Source organism: Cucumis melo, chromosome 12 (genome assembly GCF_025177605.1).
Source record: "Cucumis melo cultivar AY chromosome 12, USDA_Cmelo_AY_1.0, whole genome shotgun sequence".
NCBI lineage: Eukaryota > Viridiplantae > Streptophyta > Magnoliopsida > Cucurbitales > Cucurbitaceae > Cucumis > Cucumis melo.
The window spans coordinates 2914643-2942069 of record NC_066868.1 but is presented as its reverse complement, the minus strand read 5'-3'; the positions used below and the strand labels follow the sequence as shown (position 1 = coordinate 2942069).

The following is a 27427-nucleotide window of genomic DNA, read 5'->3' as shown; positions in this document are numbered from 1 at the left end:
TCAACAACAGTTTCAATTGTTTCCCAATTTACAACGATATAATCCAGCATGCATCTTGATCAATTTTAGATCTTCTTGCATACACGAAGATATAATAGACCAAAATATATTATCTCCATCAATTGTTGAACAAGCAATAAAAAACAATAAGAATAGTCATGCCAAAAAGTATTAAACCTAATTCAATTCAACAATACAAAAGAGTCCACTAGGAATTACTAAAACTTTCCAACATCACGAAGTAATTAAGACTAAAAATTTTCCACCCTTTAAAAAGTTTTTTTAGAATATATTATAGGTTAATTCTCATAAATATAACAAACACCAAACTATTTACTGTCCGTGTAACAAACTTCGTGAAGTTAGTAATATTTTTAAGTATTTCAAGTTTGCTCTTCTATCTTTCTTCTCTTCCTCGTTACGATTTCTTTTATCGCGATTTCTTTTATCGCGATTTCTTTCATCATCTTTCTCCTAGCTGCAATTTCTTTTCGTCGTCTTTCTTTTTTTTTTGTTCTTTTTTTATGCTGTTTAATCTTTCTATTGTCTTTCTTCTTTTCCTCTTCTTTTTTCTTTGTGCTGTGAACTTTTTCCATCGTCTTTCTTCTTTTTCTCTTATTTTTTTATGTCGTTTAAATTTGGATAACCAAATCTAAATGATCGTGTATAACAAATAGCAAAATCTAAAATATCGTGTATAAAGAATCTTGAAAAAAAAATAATTTAGATTGGACTAGCTAAGCGATCGTGTAAAAAAAGTAAACGATCGTGTAAAAAAAATAAATCATCGCATAGAGAAATCTAGTGTATCAAAAGAACTAAAAAAACCGTATACCAAATTTTGAAAAAAATAATTGTTTAGATTTGAGTCCCCAAACCAAATTTAAACGTAACCAAATTAAATTGTAGAATTGAAAAAATAAATTGTAGTCATATCTAAACGATCGTGTACCAAACAATAATCAAATCTAAGCGTTGCAAATATATTACGCGCAGGTTGTTGACGGGGTATTTTTGGTATTTTACATGGTAGGCCTTTGAGCTTTTTTCGTTTTCAAAATTGTTCTATACAATGTAAATAATTTGCTACTTTGTTATAGTTTTTTAAAAGATCCCTTTTACAATCAATTTAAAAATAAATATATATGTTGTAAAGAAAACTTAAAAATTAAAGTGAATTACTTTATGTTTGAAAAGATAAACGACTAAAATGGCTATCTATCATCACCTTTTAGGTCAACTTTAATTAACTTAATTTGTGTAGCATAAACTTCAGAAGATGGTCACCGGCCTCTAAGCTTAATTATTAAGCCCAATAATTATACTAAAATCTCCCACGCTCCTTTCCACCGCATATAACTTTTTGTCTACTTTATACAAATATATTCTTCACTTCTTCACTTTCAAGTTTTAAAATTTTAAAAAATTAATACTCTTATCTTTGTCTTTAGTTTTAGTTTTGATTGTTGTTTTTCTTAAAATATATTATTTTTCAATCTCATTTTTTAAAAATACATTTTGAAAAGTTACCAAATACCTCTAAATTTTAAAGTGATTTTTTCTTTTTTTCAAATTTAAACACTTTAAAAGGTAATCAAAACACTCTGGTTTTACAAAACACCAAAATGGTTGGAACACCACCAGTTAGGCAGTCTTCCCATCTTCTTAGTAATTAAGGCTTAATTGGAGAGAAATTTGAAGTTTTTCTTTCTTCACCGTTTAAAAAAGTAGGTTACAGAGTGGTCACTCTTTTGCAAGTTGAAGAAACATATGAAGAGAGAGTAGGAAACATGGGATCAATCCGCATTCCACTAAATAACTCCCCCTCATGGGTGTAATTATATTTACATTTAATTTAATTTAAGATTAATATATATATACTGTTAAAAGAAAATGAAAAAGTATATGAAGTTTATATTTTTTTTAAATTATTTAGGTTTACCCTTCTCCTTTTATCATATTTCCTCTCCTCTTCCTCTGTCATTTTTTTTCTTTTCGTCGTCTTTCTTTTCTTTTTTTTTTTTCGTTTTCAAACTGTTATTTGGTTGTTCAAGATCGTATACTAAATATAAAATATCTTGAAAAAAATATCGTTTATATTTTAGTAGCCAAATCTAAACGATCGTATACCAAAAAATCTTTAAAGAATCGCTTAGATTTTGGTAGCCAAATCTAAATGATTGTGTACAAAAAAATAAATGATCGTATAGCTAAATCTAAACGATCGTATATCAAAAGAATCTTGAAAAAAATCATTTAGCCAAATCTAATAGTCAAATCTAAACAATCCAAAGAATCTTGAAAAATAAAATCGTTTAGATTTGGGTAACGATCATGTACCAAATTAAACGATCGTGTGCAGAGAATTTTTTAAAAAAATCATTTAGATTTAGCTATTCAAATCTAAACAATCAAATCTAAACGATCATGTGCCAAACAATAGCCAAATCTAAATGATTCTATACCAAATATATTATGCACGTTGTTCACAACGTGGTTAACGGGACATTTTTTGTATTTTTCATGGTGGGCCTGTAGGCTTTTTCCAATTTTGGAAATTGTTCTATATAGTATAAATATTTTGCCGCTCTGTTATATTTTTTAAAAGACCACACTAAAAGCCCATAGGCCCACAGTGGAAAATACCAAAAAACTTTCGTCAACCACGTCGTCAACAATGCGCATAATATATTTGGTACACGATCATTTAAATTTGGCTATTTTTTGTTACACGATCGTTTAGATGTGGTCCTTTAGATTTGGATAGCCAAATTTAAACGATTTATTTTTTAAATGTACATTTGGCAACGATTTTATTTTTCAAGATTTGGTACACGATCGTTTAAATTGGCTAAACGATTTTTTTAAAAATTCTTTTAGCACACCATCGTGTAGATTTGGCCGCTACCACAATCTTAAAGATTTTTTTAGGATTATTTGTACAGGATCGTTTAGATTTGACTATTTTTTTACACGATCGTTTAGATTTGATTACCGCAATCTTAACGATTTTTTTAGGATTCTTTGTACAGGATCGTTTAGATTTGACTATTTTTTTACACGATCGTTTAGATTTAACTATCCAAATCGTTGTTTTTTTCTAGTCTTTTATATTTAGTACATGATCTGGAACAACCAAATAAAAAAGTTTGAAAAAATAGATCTTTTATATTTGATACACGATGAACCAAATAATACTATAAAAAAAGAAGGAAAAAAACGATGAAACAGACGAAGATGGAAGAAAGGAAAAAAAATGATGGAATAGACGAAGAAGAGAAGAAAGACGGAATGACAAATTTGGAATATTTAAAAAATGACTAACTTTATGGGCTTCGTTATACATGCCGTAAATATTTTACCGCTTTGTTATATTTATGAAAATTTCTCTTAATTAATTAATAAAATTATCTTTAATTAATATTTTATTTAAATCATATTTAAATGAATATTTCTCACATAACCTACAATCTTAATTCAATTAATCTAAGCAAATTGAATTAAATAAAACAATTAATTAATTTCAAAACTAAATATAAGATATTTAATTTAATTTATATTTAAATCAAATTTATATATATTTTTTTTGCAACCTATCGTTTTAATGTGTATCATATACACATTAATTTTAACCTATAGTTTTAATACGAATTTAATTCATATTAAATTATAACATTTGAACTAATGATTCAAATATTCTATTCTCTCCTAAATCAATTTTGACAAATTCAAATTTAAATTTGTATCGTAGAATTTAATTAAAATATAAATTTTATACTATAATGTATCATCATATATACTTTATATATATTATTTCCCTAGGTGAATATGAATAATGAATCAAATTTCATCCAAGATATAATAACCTTATTACCCTCAGTACAAACTAGGAACATAACCTAATGAATCTACAAATCAGAAACTACAACGATATGAGATTAATTGGCTAAACTCATTAATCAGATTAATCAACATTCGTTAACTATGTGTACACTCCACTAAAAGAGTCACATATATGAACTCTTCTCACTATATATATATATATATTTCTATCTCCATGAATATAGATCAACAATAAGAAGTTAGTCCTTCACGAATGTCCTTAACACAAACTGGGTCAAATTCTCGTTTTACCCCTAAGTTACTTCTTAGTTCTTAAATGCTAGTGTTCCTCTAATTAACAACTTGTTTATGATCAAACCAATAAACAGAAACCCATCATATGCTATAGAGAGAGTAGGCCCTTTGTTCAAGTATGGAGACACTATTTAAATGAACACTTATCTACTTATCCTAAAATCGAGGAGTTAATTCCATCTTGTATGATTATGCTCCCAACTCCTCGCTTGGTCTTGTCCCAAAAATGGTAGGCTTATTGAGTCGACAATCTGGTCACTTTCGCTCGCACAAATCAAAGGACAATCTCTCACGAATAAAATTTCATAATATGTTAAAAATTAAGACTAAGTTGCCTTAGGTCATTCTATTGAAATAGAAACCTAACTAGTCAATAAAGTTACATCTAGTTCTTACTATTCACTACAAGAAATCGAGGCTTTTCCGATGCCAAAAAGGACGTCAACACAAAGAACATCGGGAATAAGGGTATTCCCAATGTCGGACAACGCGTCGTGAAAGCCACGTTGGAGAAAACCCTACTCCCGATGCCACGCACAATGCGTTGGGAGTGGCGTCAGGAAAAAAGGTATTTCCGATGCGTCAAACATGCATCGGCCAAACGACGTCGAGAATAAGGCCAAATTAAATTTAAAATACACCTTATTCCCGACCCCATGCATAGTGCGTCGGGAATGACGTTGGGAATAAGGGGTTTTCCTGACGCATTATTACGCATCGAAAAAACCTTTTAATGAGCGTTAAGAATACCTTTATTCCTGACGCCATAAAGAGGATCTTCTAACGTTTTCGTGCTGCGTCGAGAGATCCCCTTTATAAACATTTTAGTTCTGTTTTACACAGGACTGAAAACAAAAGGGAAAGGGAGAAGAGAGAAACAAAGATTTGTCGCCGTCCGTCCATTCTGTCGTCGTTGTCGTCCCTCGCCGTCTGCCACCTTAGGTAAGTTTAAATATAAAGTTTGTTTAGTTTAAATATAAGTTTTAGGATTTTTTTTAAGAATTTTTTTTAGGATTTTGTTTTGGAATATATTTTTGTTTCTTAAATGTATTTTTGTATAGAATGTGTGTAATTTGTGGTTGAATTGAAATTTGAAGGGTTTAGGGTTTATAGTTAAATTGAAAATTGAATTGGAGGGGGGGGGGGGGTGTTATAGTTGAATTGAAATTTGAAGGGGGTTTGGTTAATTTGAAATTTGAAGAAGGTTATACTAAAATTGAAATTTGAAGGGGGGATTACTAGCTAAATTGAAATTTGAAGGGGGGTTACTAGCTAAATGAAATTTTTGTAGGGGATTATGGTTGAATTCAAATTTGAATTGAGGGGAGGGGGTTATGGTTGCATTCAAATTTGAATGGAGTTTATGTTTTGAATTGAAAATGTAATGTGTGTTAAGATTTGTTTTGATTATCCTGCAGTTATGGTAGTCTATTTGTATTGAATATCTTTGTTGTTGATTTGAAATGGCTATCTTGCAGCTATGGTAACCTTTTTTTTTTTGAATTTGTTTCTGTTTGGGATGACTATCCTGCAGTTATGGTAGCTTTTTTTTTGTTTTGAATTTGCTTCTGTTTGGGATGGTTTCAAGGGGTGGTAGTAGGATAGCTTGAAGTATTTTGTTGTTATAATTAGGTTGTGTTGGCTATCCTGCAGTTATGGTAACTTCTGTAGTTTGGAGATATTTGTTAGCTTCATAAGTGGAACGAATGCAAAAGCTAATAGAAGACTTCACACGTCCACAACAGGGACCACCAGCTCTGCGGTACGTATATATGTCTCCATTATTCTTAAGTTTTTACAATGATAGTATACAGGGAACATATGGATATATGTACTAAACTTAGTTACTTTTATATCATTGTAGAACCGAAGGTGTAGAATGATGCGTATGCGCCTCGTTGGGAGACTTTTTGTTATGTTTGCGTTTTTTTGTATTATGAGAACTACATTTTTTGTCTTAAACTTACTAATATTTTTTTAACCTTATTCGTATTATTAATTCTAAATCTTTTTTTTTTAATTTGTGCTTGTATTTCTTGATTTATTAATTTATATTGAATTTCTTTTAATTTAATCCAAAACGTCGGAAAAATATTTGAGCAATCCAAATGTCTTTGTGAATGTTTGAGCAAAATATTTTGGAAAAAAAATTAGAAATTACATATTTAAAAAAAATATAAAAAGGAATTTCTGACACAATGAAACGTCGAGACTACGATGCATAAGACACGTCAGGGAAGGATTTTCCGACACACAAAAGACGTCGGGAAAAACATCGGAAGAGGCATTCCTGACGTCGCGTCATGCGTCGGCATAAGGTCCGTCGGGAGAGGAACTCCCAATGCCACTTTGGCCGACACATGTCACGGCATCGGGAGAGGCATTCCCGACGCCTGTTGGTACGGAGTCGGGAATGCCTCTCTCGACGTTATTTCCATCGCCGTAAAAAACGTCGGCATATCATTTTCCAACATTTTTTCACTTTTTCCGACGTTTTTGTGCGTCAGGAGTACCCCCGTCTCTTGTAGTGATTTCGTAGTTCAGTCTTATGCAAACTCATCATATATGATACCCCTATACAAACGTGTTGGATCATTGCGTTTATATCAAATACAAAGTGACTCAGATCCATTGTGGTACCAGGTAAAGGTACATAATCTTATCCTTATATTATAGACTCTTTAAGTTGTATCTTGAACATTGATCATTGTATGTTACCATATACAGTTGAAGATTCATAAGACAACTTAGGATAAAATAATCAATAACATTTCTTGAAATTACTATAATAACATTTTATTAATAGCAGTTAATGAATTATATTTACTATCTACGAGTTTGAGGACAGAAACCAATCGTTGTTACCATTTATCTACACCTTATTACCCTTATCACTAGTTTTGGATGGAAATCGTGATTGTTTTGTTTCAAAAATACTTTTGAATTATAAAAAAAGTTTCAGAAATACCTTTGAACTTTAAAGAACATATAAAAATAACCTTATTGTAAATATATGAATAGAAACCATTAGCAAAAGTATTTCTAACTTTCAAAAAGTTGCCTAAATAACTAGAAAATGTTAATTACGCTCTTACCACATTTATCTACACCACACTATTTTTATAGTTAGTTTTGGATAAAAACTGTTAAATGTTGTTTCAAAAATTAACACTTAAACTTTTAAAGTTTAGAAAACGCCCTTCAATTTTTAGAAGATGATTACACTTATTTATTAATTTATGAACACAAATCGTTAATCCAATCTTTACAAAAATATCTCCAAACTATCAACAAAAAAGTTGCATAAGTGACCTTAGATTTTTAAAAAAAAATGTTAATCCTACCATTTATCTACACCCCATCGCCTCTCTCTTCCATTTCCTCTATATCTCCTCTACTTCAAGTTGTATAATATTTTTTCTTTAAAAATAAGGATGAACGTAAATCGGAGAGAATCAAATATATAGAAGTCATTTTTCTATAAGTTCAACCAAATTTTCAATAATCCATCTTCTTATACTTATTCACGGCATAAAATTAAACCATCGAATTGATTCTGAAATATGAACAGCTTAAGTAATATATGACAGTTGTTACCCCCAATTGAATATAAAATTCCGAGACTATAGTAACTCGTAAAGAGAAAAACAACACAACAACGTTTGGGAACCCAGTTCGATGAAGTTACATCTGGTTGCAGGTTGCCTAGGATAGAAAATTGTATTAATAACAAATACACTCAGTGTTGAATACATGGTTATGACTGAAGTAACAGCACTTAGACACATTTGTTTTTGTAGTGCACTAAAACTGTTTCAATAGAACTTGATTATGATATAACAAAATCAGAGAATGAGACGAAGCTCCCCCTTAATTATTGCATTAATCAAGGATGTATTCAACTTCAACTTACTGAAAGTTTCTTCAATCAATCTACTTTGCTTTCTTCTCGAAAACCACACCGAAGAACTGTTTTAACTAGGTATTTTTTCTTGATTTCTCATCACCTTGCTATCTTCGAGCATAACCAATAATACATTAAAATCTTAACTACTTTGAGTCATCTTTTAAGGAAAATCTTAACCAATATCTTAACTGATTTGTTAAGTAAAATAAATATGCATAAATAAAAAGATGGGGCCATTTTGTTAATAGATTCACTCACAAAAATTTAAACTTCTAATTGTCATTTGATTTCCAGTTTTTTAGTTTCTAATAATTAAGCTATAAACATTGCTTCCATTCAAATATTTCTATGTTTGTATTATCTACTTTCTATTGATATTTTTAATAAACCAAGTCGAGTTTTAGAAACTAAAAAAGATTGTTCGACAACTATATGCTTTAACTTTTGAAAATTACATTTGTTTCTCACAATTTATCACCATATTTTCTAAGTAGACATTCGAATTCTCGACCAATATTTTAAAACAAAAGTAAGTTTTTAAAAATATTCTTTTTTGTTTTAAAATTTGACTTTGATTTCTAACACACTTGTAAAATGTACATAACAAATTATCGAAACTAACAAATGAAAGCGCTTTATAGGTTTAAATTCTAAAAATTAAAGACCAAAAACTATGGGAACCATTATATTTTTTGTGTTTTGTTTCTTAAAATTAAGTCAGATTTCTTTATTGAATTAAAAAAAACCACAAAAAACAAAATTATTTTCAAACAAAACCTAAATAATTAGGAAATGAGATTATAGGGTTTAACTTTTAGATTTACTTTCAAGCTACAGACATCTTCGTCGTTAACTATTTGTGCTACGGACACATAATAACACATACCATAAACCCATTGCTTAAAGTTTAAAAATAAATGGATACTTGCAACTATAATATCTAAAATGTGTCCCATCCGGAATTGAATTCGAGTAATACCATCGAAATGTATTAGCTTCTAAAATGGAGTATAATTTCAACTATGTATTCACATGAAAACTGCTAAATTCCCAAATTACACAACTTTTTGGCATTATCTATTACAATCAAAGATTAATATGAAGAAACTATAATCAAATAACATTAGACCAACGCCATAGATGATAATTCATAGCGGTTTCTTTTACTGAACAAGTGAGCAAGCGATCAACCAAATTGTTGTGTGGCCAATTCGAGTAATCCCTCAGCTTGACCATACACAGTTGATCGTCCTAAATTTATGTTAGACGATGTGTTGCTACCCAATGTGATTCCATTTCCAAGGATGTTAGGGTAAGAGAACTTACTGAAATTTTGCAATAAAGGAACCAGGAGACGAGATCGATGTCGTATGATGTAATTAGGCATATAAAACCAGCCCTTTAAGTGCTGGGATTTGACTTTCCAAAAACTCCCTTTTGGTCAATATTCTGTCGGATGAACAGTCGTCTTCCTGAAAGATTACATGTATAGAAACATTGATTAGTGCTTTCTTCAGAAAATGATTTATCCTAACACCAGGTCGAAAGAAATGTAAACATACTTAATAATATAGGCCTTATAAGTTTAATAAGGTAACATAGTTTGAAATTATATTTAATGTAGAAGCTCTTTTTTCTCTCCTTCGACAAGTATGTAAGAACATGATTAGAGACTGAATAATATAGGTCTGATATTTGAAAATTAAACTTATAAACATGATTAAAAATAGATAACAAAAAAAAAAAAAAAAAAACTCATAAAGGGAGTGAAAATAGTGTTGGTAGGTTTTTCAAAATCCAAATAGTCACTAAGCTGAGCCTATAAAATTGTTTTTGGGATTTAGCTACAATTAAAATGTGTAGGAAAGAAAGATGAAAACTATTGTAAAGAAGTTGGGACAAAACAAGCTTAATTTTCGAAAAGCAAAATGCTTATCAAACTGGATCACAGTGAACCATCTGCGGTAAAATAAAATTAAAGAAAACAAGAACTATAGAACTATTAACACTAATTTAACTTATACGTATCTAGCTAGATTCGGAATGTCGGGAGGTTAACTACATGTTGGATAAAAACAAATCGGTAAATATAGACTAATCTTCCTAGTTCATGATGCAGAGTCAAAATGCTAAATCAATGATCTGATAAGGAGAACTATCACATACATCACCAACAGCAGCCGAAATAAGAGACAGCAGGGTCACTGTCGCAGTTTGGTAATCTGATAAGATCTTGTGTGCTGAATCATCCAGTTTATCCTGAAAATTAGCACACAACTTCAGAGGGGGAGCCTCCGCAATCCCAAATATAATTAATGATTTAAATCTATGCATGATAACAGATTAAACTGACCTATCCAAAAGTGGAATGCAGGTCTATCACAAATCAAAAGCATATGTATGAACTAAACATAAAGTAATATATTTACAAATCAAATACTTTGAAAGATATTGAAAGAAAACAGCAGTAGCTGAGCTGAGAGTATGAATGATAAGCTGGATTTTGCTTGTTCTCTCTCCCAAGGTACTGGAATTTGGATTAAGAGGCCACTCAAAGAGTCCTTACTCGAGCTTAAAGTGATTAAGGAGTAAGGAGAACTGATGAGGCAGTGAGCCATCCTGAAAGTTCCACTTCATTAAGATGAAGCCAAAGCCAAAGGCTCCAAGCCTGATTTTTAGAGCACCACAAGCTAGCCACTGAGTTATTAGGAATCGTGGATAAGTGAAACAAGGATGAATAAAATCAACATGACTCCAAACAAAAGTATGTAGTGATGGAAAGGATCTACAAGGAGCTTTGATTGAACCAATAGTAGAAATAGGTTACTGATGGTTGGAAAGAGTTGGATAATGTTTTGCTTCAGCAATTTTCCTCCAAAGAGTTCGTTCCTCACAGAGAAAATGCCAAATCCATTTGGCTAATACCGTTGATTTTCTGTACTTAATACTACCAATTCCCAGACCACCCATTCGGGGGGTTAACTGTGTATTTTCCAAATTGACATTGTTCATACATATAATATCACCCTTTGCACCTTCCCAGAGAAAACTGATGGAGACCGGTATTTGAACATCAAGAATTATCCTTATTGATGATTTGTAAGGATGAAATTGAAAGTACAATGTAGTAAGAATTGAGAAATCGAATTGAGAGAATCTCAATTCGGAAAACTAGGGCTAACCATCTGTTATCCTATCTCTCAAAGGATGGAACAGAGAACTAACTTATTTTCTGAAAAGTTAACAAACTCTCCCTCTCACCATGAAAGGCTATTTTTACTTGCAGTAAAACAGAACAATTTAACTAACTAACCACCACTTCCCTACTCTCATCTCCTTTTACACGTGCTAAGCTTTTCTTTCCTCTCCTGCCGTACTGTAATATGATACGGGGTCTATCATTACAAATTTATATTTCCCCTCAAAACTCACCTTGTCCTCAAGGTGGAAATCCAGAAACAATTGTTGAACTTGTTCATAGTTTCCCCAGGTAGCTTCGTGTCTGGGCAGTCCTTTCCAACTCAATAGCACCTCCCATCCTCCCATCTTATTCTTCTGATACCCATACACTTAATCAGGTATGGCCTTCCATTCATGATTCTCTGTCATGTATGGTGTAATAGGCTGGACTGCAACATGTTCTCCCAGCATCTTCTTCAGCTGTAATACATGGAAAACTGATCGCTGCGGTGCTGGGCAATTCCAGTTTATATGCTATTGGTCACATCCTTTCAGCGATCTTATAAGGACCAAAAAATTAGGAGACAGCTTCTCATTTCTTTTCTTCCTCAAGGATACCGGCCTATATGGCCTTATCTTCAAGAATACCATATCTCCCACCTGATATTCTACCTCTCTTATTTTCAAATGTGCGTATTTCTTCATCTTCTCTTGTGCGATTTTCAAATGTTTTTTCCTAGTGCTACATCCCTTTCTTTCAGCTACTCATCCAAGGTAGAGTTTGAAGTTTCTCTACCTCCGTAATACCATAAACAACTTGAAACGGTGTTTAATCCTAATGATCTTTGGTACGTCATGTTGTACCAATATTCCGCCCAATGCAACCATCTCACCCACTCCTTTAGTCTCTCTCCACAAAAACAACGCAAGTAACTCTCAACTCTCCGATTTACTACTTCAGTTTGGCTGTCGGACTGCAGATGATAGGCTGAACTTCTATTCAGTCCCAGCTAGTCTGAACATCTCTTTCCAAAAATTACTTAGGAATACTTTATCCCTATCAGAAACTATGGAATTAGGGTATCCATGCAGTCTCACAACCACCTTAACAAACAATTCAACCATGGACTTAGCTGTAAAAGGGTGCTTCAATGCTAAAAAATGCGCATGTTTACTGAGCCGGTCCACCACCACTAATATCACTTCAAATCCACTCGCCTTTGGTAATCCTTCCACAAAATCCATGGAGATGCCACTCCATATTTGTTTAGGAATTTCAAGAGGAAGTAGTAGTCCTGCTGGGAATATGGCTAAAGATTTATTTCACTGGCAGACCATACACTCTTCACAGTACTTTTTCACGTCTTGTTTCATCCCTTCCCAATAGAGTTCTCTTGTCAGCCTCTTGTACGTTCTTAAGAACCCTGAATAGCCCCCAAAAACTGAATCATGGTACGTGCGTAGTATGATAGGTATTAATGTTGATGACTTGCATATCACCGATCTATACTTATATCTTAACATCACTTGCTGCATAGAGAACTTCCCTTCTGTTTCCACTTCTTGATTATCTAATTAAGATATTACCTTCTTCAACCTGATGTCTTTCTCCGGCTCTTCCTTGATTACTTTTAAATCAATCATGGTTGGGGCAGATAGATTGTATAGATGGACAGTTGGAGGCATCCTCAATAGTGCATCCGTAGCCTTATTCTCTGATCTGGGCTTATACACCACCTCAAATGAGTAACCAAGTAGTTTGGTTATCCATTTCTGGTACTGAGGTTGAATCACCCTCTGTTCTAGCAGGAATTTTAATGACCTCTGATATCTTCACTAGGAATTTATTCCCCAAAAAGGTACGGTCTCCACTTTTGGACGGCTAACACTACAACCATTAGCTCCCTTTCATAAACCAGTTTTGCCCTATCTCTCATGGCTAAGGGGTAACTATAGTATGCAATGGGTCTTTTGGCTTGGATTAACACTGCTCCTATGTCGTACCCTGAAGCATCAGTTTCTATTTCAAAAGGTAAATTGAAATCTGGTAGAGGTAGCACAGGCAAAGTCATCATAGCATTCTTCAATCCCACAAACGCTTCTTCTGCCTCTTCTGACCATTTAAATGCCCCAACCTTCAATAATTGTGTTAATGGTGCCGCCATAGTTCCATAGTGATGTACAAAACGCATGTAATAACCAATTAAGCCCATAAAACCCCGTACTTCTCTAACATTAGTAGGAGTTGGCCACTCTGTAATAGCTCGTATCTTCTCCAGGTCCACTTCAACTCCTTGCCATGAGATAATGTGCCCCAAGTACTCTACCCTTGTCTTAACGAAGCTGCATTTTTTCTTGTTGGCATAAAGCTCATTTTCTCAACACTTCCAATACCATTTCCAAATGCTGCAGATGTTCTTCTAGGTTCTTGCTGTAGATTAATATATAATCAAAGAATACTAGCACGAATTTCCTTAAGTACGGTAGAAAAATAGTATTCATCAATGATTGGAACGTTGAAGGTGCATTGGTCAGCCCAAATGGCATAAACAAAAACTCATAGTGCCCTTCAGGTGTCCAAAAGGCTGTCTTCTCTACATCATCTGCACACATACGTATTTGATGGTAACCTGCCTTCAAGTCAATCTTGGAAAACATGGCTGCACCATTCAATTTGTCAAACAGCTCTTCAATCACTGATATGGGGAACTTGAATGCTCTCTGTAGTCTACACAGAAACGCCAGCTCCCATACTTTTTCTTGACTAATAAAACAGGACTGGAATATGGGCTGGTACTCGATCTCATCACTCCAGAGGAAAGCATCTCATCCACTAACTTTTCCATCTCTTCTTTTTGTTGGTACGTATACCTGTAGGGCAGCACATTAATAGGATCAATCCCCTTTTTAAGTGTATTTGATCAATTTCTCTCCTCAGGTGTAGTTTTTCAGACCAGTCAAAGACATCTTCATACTTATCTAAGACTGCTGGAATAGATTCCTCTACAGTGAACACTTCATCAATTCCATAGAATTCTGCCATAGTCATCCCCCTATTAATGCTCTGCACTCTATTAAGAACCCTTGATTCGCCTCCCCTCATGTTTTAATCATATTCTTCAGACTTACTCTGGATTTAGTGAGACTAGGCTCGCCCTTAATACTCACCTTCTTGCCTTGATGTATGAACATCATGGTTAAATTCCTCCGATCTACTTCAGTTACTCTCAAGGAATAAACTATTGCATTCCAAGTATAACATCTACACCCCCAAATTCTAGAGGTAAGAAGTTCTCCCTCGATCTCTATTCGTTTAATGACAATTCTATTGCTTCATGATTTACTTTACAACCTACTTAAAAGGAAAGGAATTTATGAGATGTTTTTAAAAGACTCTTATAATCATTAAAACCTTTTTTGTGATTTTCAAAGACTATTACAAACATTAATATCGATTCTAGGATTTAGATAAATTATTAATTTATGATTTACTTTACTATTCAAAACATTAATATCCGGCTGGGGTTTGACTCGAAAGAATGCCTAAATCTGCAGGTTGAAGTAAGTGGGAACCTAAACCATTCCCCACTATGCGGTTAAATGAACAATTGAGTCACTTTTCGCCATAGGCTGAATTCACTCTTTTTAATGAAATGACAAATATAACAAAAGTGGAGATTCTCCTTTTTATCTCATTTTTCAGTAAGGCAGAATAACGATGCTCAAAAGGAGTAAAGAGCTCCTTCTCTGGGTGAACCTACTGAACCTACTAAAAGAAAAGGAAGAAGACTTATTAGGAGAAGTCCAAAGGAGCCCACAATGAAAGGCTATTTATACTTGCACTAAAACAGAACAAATTAACTAACGAACCACCACTTCCAGACTCTCATCTCCTTATACACGTGCTAAGCTTTTCTTTCCTCTCCTGCTGTACTGTAATATGATAGGGGGTCTATCAAAAACCTCTGAAGGACTTGTCAATCAACTTGGCTACCTTACAAGGTAATGTGAATAAAGAAAGTAAAAAGAGGCATACTAGAAAGAGTTGATTGAATACAGGTATGTCTACCTCCTTTGAAGTTTGAAATAAAAGAGCTTCCAACAGTGCAGTTTACGTTGTAATTTAAAGGTAAGTTAGCCTTCTCAGCAAATTCATGCTGAGCAGAATTCTCCGGAATTCAATCAAAATTGAATTCATAATTATTTGACAGAGCATCTACGACTCCTTGAGTATTGAATGCTAGCTAACATTGAGTAGCAGAAGTTAATACAGAAAAAACCTATAGCATATTTCCAAAATAGATTCTGTTTTGATGAAATTCAGTCTAGATTTAGCGAACATTTCCTTACTAGATACTGCCCGACGATAAATCTTTTCTTCTTATCCCACGGTTTGGGATTCAGAATGCCTTCTATCCCTCCCCTTTTTTCCAGTTTTTTTTTCTTTTTGATCTAACTAAGATCAGTGTTTCCTATTAAATGAAGAAGCAAAACAAGTATGGTTATCAAAGCTACACAAGTTCAAGAACTATGAGTAGAGTCTAGAATTCTAGCCACCTCACACGAGTACTCGTTGATATTGCTTTGAATGAAACCTACAAAATTGCAGCAACTAATTTGAAAATATTAAGTACGGAAAAACAAACCTATTCTCTGACATAATGATAGAAGACGAGCTTTTTGAAACCTATATGGACCAACTACTTGTATTGTTGCCACTTTATCCTATCTTTTCTAATAGTGTGTCACGCTACCAAGAGGAAAGGTCTCAGATCTACCTCTCTCGGAGTCTAACTCTTTTGTTGGGAATCGGAGTGTAATTCCAGGAGTTAGATCAACTTATTCTCCATTTTCAGTCATAAAAACTTGATTTTTATTTTTTTTGGATAACGACCATACAAATATCAGACTTCAATAGGGTAGTCATCCAATAATTCTCCTCCATCATTTCCATACCCAAACACTAAGATTTGCATATAGTAGTTCTTGCAGTAAAGACCAATAGGATGACTAGCTAAAAATAGTGACATTTCGGTCTCAATGAGTACAACAGGAAATTCTTGCTCTCTTCCAAATCGGACTCTAGGTTGCTTACCTAAAGAACATACGAGTACAAAAATGATTTGCAACTTTATTAAAACAAGCACAATTACTCTAATTAAAAAAATCTGAATATTCCACTTCATCTTCCTTTATCAAGTTTTATGAAAAAATACCTTCAACCGAGAAATAGCAACAGAGATCGCCCTTCCAGGAGCTTGAAGAGCTTTATGATAAATCTATCAAAGGAAACCAAGATCAACAGGTCGAAAAGCAAAGAGATCTTTCTGCAGGTACAGTTAGTTTAATTCATTTTATAGTCAAGCTTCACTAACCTGTACGTATAGAAGGGAAACAACTTTGGGTAGAAGAGCAATTGGATCCATTTCAGCAGAAACTTGAGATGTCAACTCCTGACATTTGAAAAAAAAAATGGTGACTAAGGAAGAGTGTCGGATAATAACCCATTTTAACATCTTTACTATAAATATTATACAGTTGTCTTTCTTACCTTAGCTGTTTAGGTTTTTATTAGTGTTATAATTCTAGATGGTAAGGTGTAATATTGTTTCCTCAACGGTGACTACTTTCCTAAACTAAAAATGTAAGTCCCAGTTACATAAGTAACCTATTGCACATTTTTATTATTAATGAAATCATCATTTGGAAGAAGAAGAAAAGAAAACACTAGTAAATGATAAAATCTTGTAGTAAATGGAAGTCCAGAAGTTTCAAACTTTGGAACCATAAAATCAGAATACAATCTTGCAGAATAACTTACCTTACGATATGAATGCAAAAGAGTCCTCTCTAATTTCTTGTCAAGTTTTTTCGAGATCATTCCACTGAACCAAATGCAAATTCATAAGCTGAGCACAGTGTGATAATGACTAACGTTCTTATGGAGATGAATACTAAATAAATGGAAAGGCTACCTCTCTTCTACTAAATCCCCCAGTGCATTTATGAAGGTTTCCACCCGCTGTTAAATAGAACACTAAAACTCTGAGTCATAACATTCATAAACATTCTCTTTCTAAATTATTAATTAGTAATTAGATGCTAGAATACCGATACACCAGCTTCTACAAGAAATAAGTTGCATTAAACAGGTAAGCTATAATTAATCTACAATTACGACTACAGTTACAGTAATCGTTACTATGCTGAAAAATCAAGATAATGATCAGAAAACCAAATAATGTGGCAACTTCAACGATAAATAAGTAAAGCTTTAGTGCTGTGGGAAGAAACTTGAAAGAAAAAAAAGAAAAAGAAAGAAAACAAACAAGGTTGATTGAAATTAACAAATAGTATAAATACGGTTGTAAAATTCATTCATTTTCAAAAAGACATAAAATATAACGTCCTACTTAAGTTAAACCAAATATTCGATCTAGATACTAAATGTAGTTTTCCAGTCAAATCAAGTACAAAGAACATACATACCTGATCCAAAATGAAGTTTATATTTTGAATTAAATACTTCTAAAGAGATAAGAACAATAAATGGTATCTCATTGTTCTCTAACAAACAAAGAAAACTTAAGTGATGGAACAGATAGTGATGCTAGACAACAATGGAAAATTCTGTGGAGATTTAATTTCCAATTTCAGAGTTCATAGATCTTGGTGGGCGGTGGTCAAAATCTTGGAGCAGAAGATAAGACAAGACGGGGAAAAAGATAATAGAAAGATAAAGCAGCACTTTGGCAATCAATCTAGGATTTAATATTTTAATCCGTCCAGAATTTCCAACTTAAATACATTATATGTTAGAACACTCTGCAACAGTTTATGCTTCTGTATTCTTTGATGAGAAACTGCATTTCCATTGTGTAAGAGTGATTTTTTTTAAAAGAAAAAACTCCGAGATTACTGTTTTCTGCATCAAATTCTTAAAAAACGCATCGACTAATTTCTTTAATTGCGTAAACTCTAGCTGGCAATAACTCTGAAGAACGAAAAACAAAAAGACAGAGAGAGAGCCATCATGTGGAAGCAGAAATTGTCTGCCAAACAATTTTCTAAAGTATTGAAAATCATTGTCAACAAAAAACCTTTTTTTGCCCAAAAAAAACCTTTTTTTTTTTGTCCAAAAAAACAATTTTTCTTTAATTTTTAAAAATAATAAATAATAAATAAAGTAATCAACAAGCTAAATCTTCTTGGCAATCAATCACTTACCTTCCCTTCCAAAGCTTCAGCTACAGTGACCGCCTTATTTGACAGTGATCCAGGAAAGCTCTTAGCCTAAAATGCAACGCACAAAATTACAATATTACTTTGAACATATCATTTCTTGAAAACAAGCCCAAGTGATTTAGAAGTTTTAAAAGAAAGAAAAACATGATAATCTGTCGTTTATTTTTCCAAATCGTAATATAATGATTCATGTAAAGGTTTTTTATTCATACAATTGTAATTCTTTCTCCAGTACTAAGTGCGACTGGTTCAGAATTCTGCAATTCTGCAACTTCAATTCCATTCTTCAACTTGTTGTGCAAGTCCTACATTACAAAACACATAGCAAAATTGAAATATTAATTATCATCTCATCATTGACTTTTAATTCAATTAAAGTATTAAAAGAGAGAATTTTATAACTTTACCAAATTATGAAAAAGCATATCCACTATCGGTGCAGCTGTTGTTCTTAACAAATGCCGGTGCAAAATGACCTGTAAAAGCATTCCCAATATCTCTTGCGGTTATAACAGTTCACATTCACTTCACTTTAAAAGTTATATACCAAACTTCATACTTACAGAAATTGACTGGTCATCTTCAAATAAATCTAAAGCTTTTTCGTACAGCTGCAAATTTAAGAAAGACTGCAAGGAAAAATGCAAGCTTAACTTACAATTTCTTATGTGTAGGTTTCAATAACACATCATAAGCTTCACAAACTTCCCGTTAGAAACAGAATGATGCAATGTTGAAGTCAAATATATATATATGAAGCCACCAGCATTGGGCAATATAACTGTATTTACCTCGTCAAGTTTCTGTTGGGTATTGTCAAGTAAACGTTTCATTTTCTCAGCATTTTCTGTAAATAATGCCTTCCTTCTCTCCCTCCACAAATTGTTCAGCATAGGTCGAAGATGATTTGCCAAAGGTTGGACGATTATTGTAGGATCATCTATGCCTGATATAATTCAGTACGTCAGAACAATAACTAAAATGGATGCAAAATACTACAAAATTTAGAATTCTATTGAAAACAAGTTTCAAACCATGTTCCTCAAGATCAGGTATAAGTGTTTTGATCTTCTCAATAACCCATTCTTCGGTAGGGTAATTAATATTGCTCTCTTTTGTTTTAACTGATTCCTTTTTACCCCCTGTTTTCGTCTCTGCCACTTGCACATTGGATGTACCCCTAGTTTTCCTCTGGTTTTTCTTGGATTTTGTTGAAGATTCCTGGTCATCGAGAGCACCTTCAGCAGTAGTAGATTGAGTATTTCCAACTGATTTACCCTTCTTTTTCTTTGATTTTTTCTCCACGATCTCTCCAGTTTTACCACTATCATTTCCCATTTCAATTGACTCGGTAGACATGCTAGGATCAATTCCAAGTTTACTACTGCTCTGTGAGTCTCCAGAAAAAATGCCAGTAGAAGATCCTGGGACAATTATGGTCTCCATCTCCTTCTCCATGCGATCAAATAGATCCTGGTTTATGCAGATACAAGATTATGTAATATACTAATTTAAACAAATAATTTGAAGAGTGGAACTAAGTTCAAGAGTTCTTTCAATGTTCCGTTTTAGCTTTGTGCAACTCCTTATGAGTCATTTATCCATCATCTTCTAGGGAATTTCACCACTAATTTCACATAATTCAGGGATACGGCTACAAATTCAAACTCCTTAATTCGTGCAGGAAAGATATTAGAGGCACAGGAGAGAATATAGATCAAGTTAAAGTCTGATGACAAGATCTACAATGCAAGCCTCAAGACATTTAAAATGGTCAATAAAGTTTATTCAACAATCAACCTCCCAAGTTATCATGTAAAAACCACAATCTCGCTCCCCCTCAACTCCTTAAGCACTTCCATGATATAAACTAGCAATCCTGGCAAGACTAGTAAACTGAATGCAAACTACTACACAACTAACATCTAGTAATGAATTGCTACTCAAAATCACAGAAGATGGTAGGAATCCATAGATTCTTTTTATGGAACTGAAGGACAACAAAATTATAAAAGAAAAAGCCATACCTTGATAAAAATATTGCTGAATATAAATGAATCACCAAATATGAGAGCTTTATTAGACTGCAAAGCAAGAGAAACATAATAATTTTATACTTATCAATGTTGTTAAATGATGATAGCACAATTTTGCAATTATACTCACCTTTAGTGCTCCCTGAACAGATGGGCAAGATAACAAAACTTTAGACGCATCTTGGGGCTCAAATGATGAAGGAAGTACTAGAAGAGAATTGGCCCTGCACGATTATAGAAAAAATATGTAAGAAAAACATGGACATAACTATTAACATAAAAGGTAACTTAATCATTTAAGAAGAGATAAAAATAAAGGAAAATTTATTATTAACTATCATGTTCCTTTCAGCCCTTGCATATTTACAGGTCTAAATAGTATTTTAAAATCAAATAAGTTCCAAATATTTACAAACAACAAATTCAAAAGAAAAGTTATATATTACAATTTACAACAAGATACGTCTTACCAGCTTCCACGCTCAAGGATATCCTCAATGGCAGAATCCAACATTTCAATAATTGAAGGGTGAATGAATGTAGTACTTAAAGGTATGCCATCAGTATATCTGGACTAGAATGAAGCAAGATCTCTATCATAAGTTTATGATGTAAGCACAGAAATTCCATTATTTTAAAGCACGAAACTTAAGATAAAAGTAGCTAAGTACCTGCAAGAACTGAATGGGGTTGGGAATCCCAAGTTTTCGTAGAAACTCATAGCTAATAACCGAATTCTGCATTAAATTATAGAAATAATATAAATGAGGCTGGTTAGATTATATAATTAAATATGGCTTCACCCGCTAGCTTAAGCTTCTGGGTTAGTTGGTGATTTAAAATGGTGTCAAAGCAGGTGGTCCAAGAAGGTCTTGTGTTCAAGCCCCTTCAATGTTAGTTCCTTCCCAATTAAAATTGATTTCCACTTGTTGGCTTTCACATATTTCAAACCCACAATTATAGGGAAGTTAGATGTTATATAATTATATTTGCCTTCATCCACTAGCTTAAGCTTTTTGGTCAATTGATGATTCAAGAAAAGCATAGTATTACAAAGCAAAAAAATTTCCCAAAGCTCTCCTCAATCTCAACTTCTTTATGTTTTCAATAATAGCCACAATTAATTCTTCCAAAAGTGTAACTAATAGTGAAGGAGGAGTGGAGGTGGAGGGAGAGGAAAGCAGAGAGAGATAAGAGAAAAAGAAGGCAACATAGTAATAACTAAATAAAACCTCACCTAATAGACAAGTTAATCTTACGTCATCTATCGACCCAAAAGCTTAAGCTGATGGGTGAATACAAATTTGATATAATATCTAACAGTTAATATATGCATTATAAATTTTTTTTTATAAGAAACATTAAAGTACATTCCAAAAAGGCCAAGGTACAAACTGATGGTTGGAGTAGAGGAACCTCCCTACAGAATATACAAAGAGAGCCTTTAAATCCTTAATAATTATCAGTAGACTATAACTGCAAAATAATTTAGTATTGACATCCACCAAGAACCTGAATTTTGTCAGAACTACAACAGATATCAAAACTTAGGAATGTATCTACAAAGGTTTTAGCATTCCTTTCCTTCCGCAGATGTCCCAGGAGAGCTCTCATGGCATAGCTACCTACCACCTTGGCTTTTCCTTTAAGATTCCACCCATCATTCCTTCCCAAAGCCTTACTCCTAAACACATCCTACACCCTCACGACAAAAGAAGCCAACCTCTTTATTTTCTTTGCAATCTATCATCAATATTTAGACTTCCAAAGACCGTGACCAAAGAAAAACTTGGATAAAGTTCGGCCATTTGTCCTTCCAAATCAACCTAATTAGGTTCGAACCAACCCTGGTAATTTTATAAGAAGGAGACTGAAGATCCAATCACCAATCTACATTAATAACTTTCAGATCCCTCTAACGACCATAAAATTTCATCCATTCCTTCCACCAGATGCACTGCATTGTTTCTATCTACCAAAGCCATCCAACTAATTAACTCTGTCAAAAAGAGCCCTTCTAAGGACTACATTCCAAACTTCACTATCATTATCTAAACAATCATAACTATAGGCCTCTTTTTTGCATCCATCATTATGTCTATCTATCAAAGCCATCCACTTAGCCTTGGGCCTATCAATCAACAGATTCCAAAAAGCTTTTCTTTGGTGACTCCAGCCTAAAGAAAAACCAAGGTAACTAATCAGAAATGCTCCCATTTTACATTGAAACTCCTCTGCCCATTCTTCAACTCCCTCCTTACTCATATTGAAACCGATAAGCGAGATTTTAGCCACATTCAACATCAAACCAGAACCGTTCAAAAAAAGATTCAAAATATCCCACCAATTTCCAAAAGGAGACATCTGGGCAAAAATTCACTGTACCATCAACATAATGAAGAATGGGAATTAATAATTCATACCACTTGTCACCACAACAAAGCCATACAGATTCCTTTTCTCAAGACAGAATTGAAACATTAAACTAACAGTGTCTCCATTAATGCTGGAAAGAAAGGGAGATCATATCCCTGCCATAGACCCCTACAAGCTGAAAATTTTTGTAACACTCTTGGCCTGTGGCGTTACAGGTGGTATCAGAGCGGAACCTCTCCCAGTAAGATGTGGTTCGGGGACGAACCAAGTGGAAGCTGGTGGGCATATAACACCCTGAGTTTAGGAGGGAGACACGAATGAACCGATATTACATCTGAATGAGAAGGGTCCTAAGGACATGAAAATAAGGTTAAGAAAGACTTAAAAGAATTAAAAATTAATACCTATACGAACAAGGTGCACCTTCCTTTTTGGTGGCTCGATCATAGGAACTCCACAATTAAGCGTGCTTAGCTTGGATCAATTTTATGTTGGGTGTCCTCTTGGGAATTTTCCTAGGATGCATGTGAGTGAAGACAAAACATGCTAAAATGACTCGTGTTGGTTTGTGGGAAAAACTTTCACTCTAGTAAGCCTTTAAGACAATAAGGATGATGTTGTTAGGTCACAGGGGATGCAGGGGAATGTCGAGGATCCGAATTCCGAATCCTGGGCCTGGGGCGTTACAATTTTCCTCTTGGTCTTCCATTGATCAAAATGGAGAAGTCCATTTTCTCCACATTCTACCAAAGCCTTTCAGTTTCAAAACTACATCAAGGAAATCTCAGCTAAACTTCATAAGCCTCCTCTAAATCAAGCTATAAGGCAAAACCCCTTTCATGAGAAGCTTTTCAAAACTCTACTGACTCTACAGCCACCAAGATAGCGTCCAATATTTGTCTACCTGTCATAAAGGCAGCCTGACAATCACTTATTGTATTAGGAAGAGCCTTTTTAAGTCTTTCAGCAAAAACTTTTGCTGCATATGCTACAATTTTATTCAAAGAGGAGATCAAGCTATGGGTCAAAAGTCACCAACTCTTGAGGCAATCTTCTTCTTAGGGTTTCGTTTTCTTTTCTTTTTCTTTTTTTCTTTTTTTCTCAGAAACACACTTTGATTATCTAAAGATTGGTTGCAAAAAGAAAAAGGAGGCACGGATATCCACACACACCAAATGGTCAGAAAAGATGAGCCCCAGCTCATGACATTTTGAGAGAGACTATAATTACGAAACAATTTAGAATTCATGGACCAAGAAAAAGCAAAAAGAATGGCGGGATCCCAAAACATCTCCCTGTTAGACTAATGGTTGTTGAAGATTTTTGAATTCCTTTCAAACCAAAGTATTGAATGAAAAGAAAAGACCAGACTGAACCAAAAATCTTTGCTTTCCCTTTAAAGCGCATGCCACCAAAGAGCTAAAAAAGGGCCTCCGACACTTTGCTACAAATCAAGCAAATATTAGTTTTGTTAGTTTGTCTATTTTTAGGTTCGAGTAAGATCATTTTGTTAGTTCGTTTATGCATGATGCCTTTTTCAAAGAATTTGTGGAGCACTTCTATTAAGTCAGCCTTAAAATTTTTCCAATTTTTTATTCATGCAACTCCCACATCATCCCATAGGCCAGGGGATTTGAGGTTTCCAATATCTTTGATTGCTTAAAGGATCACTTCCTCTTGAAATGTACTCTCCAAACCCACCCTAATTTCCACTGTAAATGAAGACACAACATTATCTGCCTTAAATAAGTTCTGAAAGAAACCAATAATCTCTCCCTACTTTTCCAGAGGATAAGAACTCCCCAGACTCGCTTTCAAGAGTAGCAATAAAGGCTTTACTTATCCTTGCCACCCACCTATGAAGAAAGAGGTGTTTTCGTCCCCCTCCTTCAACCAATTTATCTTACACCACTGCCTCAAAATGTGCTGCTCACTAATGTTTAACTACAGCAAGGAAGCCTTTAACCTGGTTTTTTGTTCCATTACCTGAGGCAAAATGATCTCTTGCTCTTTTACTTCATCAATAACCATCTGCCAAGAAAATTCTGCTTCATAACAATCATATTCCTAAAATATCCTTTGTTCCACTTCATAATACTAATACAGGATTTCAAACCCCTCAGTTTGTCCATGTATTGGTGTCCTGCCCAATCATTCGGATTCTGTTCAGATCACCAAATCATAACCTTCCTTCTAAAGCTCACACCATTAATTTATTTCCAGAAAAAGCTCACATCATTAACAGCACCTATGTTATAAAAGAACCTACCTTTTTGTATATAAAATCTAAATAAGATTAGGATACCAAACCAACTATAATATATGTATATATCTTACATAGATTTAATGTATATTCTGTGATATATAAGTTTAGGCACTCACAGTCACAACTGACCAGAAAATATATATAACCTCTGTGCATGTGTTTTATTATTAAGAATGACAAACATATAAATAGCATAAATTTACCAAGAAGAGAAGGAAAGATAAAGGTTCCCACTTCTAAGCTAAAAGGGATTAGCAAATAGTTACCTACTTGACCAGTTGACCTAAGCTAAGGAGAGTAATTAAAGAAATTCATATAGAAGCATGGATGAAAATCAAATCTTTTATCTATGCTTCATATATAAGAGTATCATAGAGGACATCTATGATTCCTTTCAAATGAAACTCATACACAAAATTAATTCTAGAAATGAGAGAGAAATTCATATTCATAATTCCACAACATAAATACAGTAGGATAATAAGAACTACATACCTGTGAGAAGAAAGAATCAATGGATTCTTTTTGAGCAATGGAAAATATCTGCATCGTAATTTCACATTAAACAAAAAACTGCATTAGATTTTTAAACATAGATGAGGAACTAAAGAAATTTATATGACGGCTACCATATCTATCCTCTTATAAACCCAGATTTTTTTTACTTTCAATCTCCATTGTCAGACAACTATTTTAGATCTTCTTTTTTTTCTTCCTATTGAAACTAAAAATAACTACCATGATGAGCAGGCATTCAGCCAGCACGAGAACTCATGAAAAAGTATGGAGATAACTGAACTGCAAATATGCATTCGATAAAAAAAAATGCAAATGTACAAATTGAAAGTTCAATGACATACATTTGGTGTCCAATGAACCCCTGCACGAAGTGAACCAAGAACCTCATTTTCCTTCATAATTCCATTGAAAAGAGACTGGAAAAATGAAGCATCAACAGCTATGCCACTAGCTCCGTCAATGCCTTGCAAGAGTTGCTGTAAAGAGCTCCATATGACAGTTAAATTTGTAGGAACGGTAATAGCTCTGGTGGCACCACGAACCATGGCAGAAACCCGTGCAACATAAGCTGGGGTATACAGCTGACCACCTTCTAGCCTACCTTTTACCTAAATCCACAAAACCACAGTGAAATTTGTTTTCCTTCTAATCCTAAATTTGGCTGATCATGATAGCAGAACAGAAATTACCAGCGTCCCAAGCCGTTGATCCAACATGGATGCAAGCAATTCTGAACCAACTTGCAACTCCGCAGCAATTTCAGCCAAAGCAATTTGACTAGACTCCTGAAGCCGCTCATTTATTTCTTCCGCCACAGAATCCCAATAAGATTGAGATATAATTTCCCCTTGAATCAACGTAAGTTGGGGATCATCTGATACAATCCGTTCAGCTTGCTTCTCGATATAATACAGATCCACGCCAATAGTATCCGCAAGATCTATCAAAGAAATACGTCCTAACTTCTCAATCTCAGCCAATATTTCACGCCGCAAGTGCTCCTACAGTATTAACAGGCATTAGAACAACAATGAACTCGAATTGAGTTGCAATAATCTCTTCTTCCAAGTCAGTAATATCATATATCCAACATTACAGGAATTAAGCTTCATACGAGGTGGATAAAATCAGACCAAGCAGCTTCAAATTGTACAATTTGGCCAATTTAACAACTTTCCAATTACATTCCATCAGTTTAACAGAATCAGATATACATGCAATAAAAAATTGATTGCATTATACAAGATCAATAAAGAAATATAATCATACAGGAGTGATATATTCTTTGCCGGTAACGGTGTGGAGGAGCTCAAAATCGAGGATACGAAGCTCCTGAAGCTTTTGGACCAATTCCACAACATTTCTTTCCGATAATCGAATGCTTGACTTAGCTTGTTGTGCAAATTCAAACTGTCTCTGAAGTTCTAGCAATTCATCGTCCATGTTGCCTTTGGGATCGCGGAGCTCACCGGAAACAGAGCCTAAGAACACACACACAAAATTGAATTTTGATTCTTAGATAGATAGCCTATTTATTTGGAAATGGGACACTTTTCCAAAAACCTATTCATAAATTGGGATACTTTTCCAATATCTTCAATGTTTTTAATTATAGGCTTGTCTTTGTGTTTTCTTTGGATATGATTGTAAACCAATGGTTAATTCTATGTGTGGATGTCATTTTTGGTTGAATCCTTTATTTCCATTATAACTCATTGCTTTTGAATTAATAAAATTCCATCGATTTTGAATTTATGAGAT

General features: G+C 33.8%; 1 protein-coding gene across 2 annotated transcripts; it reads right to left on the bottom strand.

Annotated features, from left to right (window-relative positions):
* Window positions 1–9006: 9006 nt before the first annotated feature.
* LOC103497188 (E3 UFM1-protein ligase 1 homolog) lies at window positions 9007–27178 on the bottom strand. 2 transcript variants are annotated; one of them, XR_007816107.1, is made up of 21 exons: window positions 26936–27178; window positions 26356–26667; window positions 26008–26274; window positions 25643–25690; window positions 21177–21242; window positions 20976–21079; window positions 20636–20729; window positions 20497–20553; window positions 19504–19942; window positions 19261–19415; window positions 19033–19098; window positions 18877–18945; window positions 18682–18774; window positions 18452–18517; window positions 17200–17246; window positions 17046–17109; window positions 16600–16677; window positions 16441–16503; window positions 10211–10303; window positions 9371–9516; window positions 9007–9271 (listed from the first exon to the last, which is right to left on the bottom strand). XR_007816107.1 is itself a non-coding variant. In XM_008459292.3 (20 exons), the coding sequence occupies exons 1-20, from the start codon at window positions 27107–27109 to the stop codon at window positions 9424–9426; spliced, it is 2448 nt and encodes an 815-aa protein (XP_008457514.2). In that variant the 5' UTR covers window positions 27110–27178; the 3' UTR covers window positions 9007–9423. The 2 variants fall into 2 exon arrangements, 1 of the variants encoding a protein (XP_008457514.2); XM_008459292.3 differs by having other exon boundaries at window positions 9007–9516.
* Window positions 27179–27427: the final 249 nt, after the last annotated feature.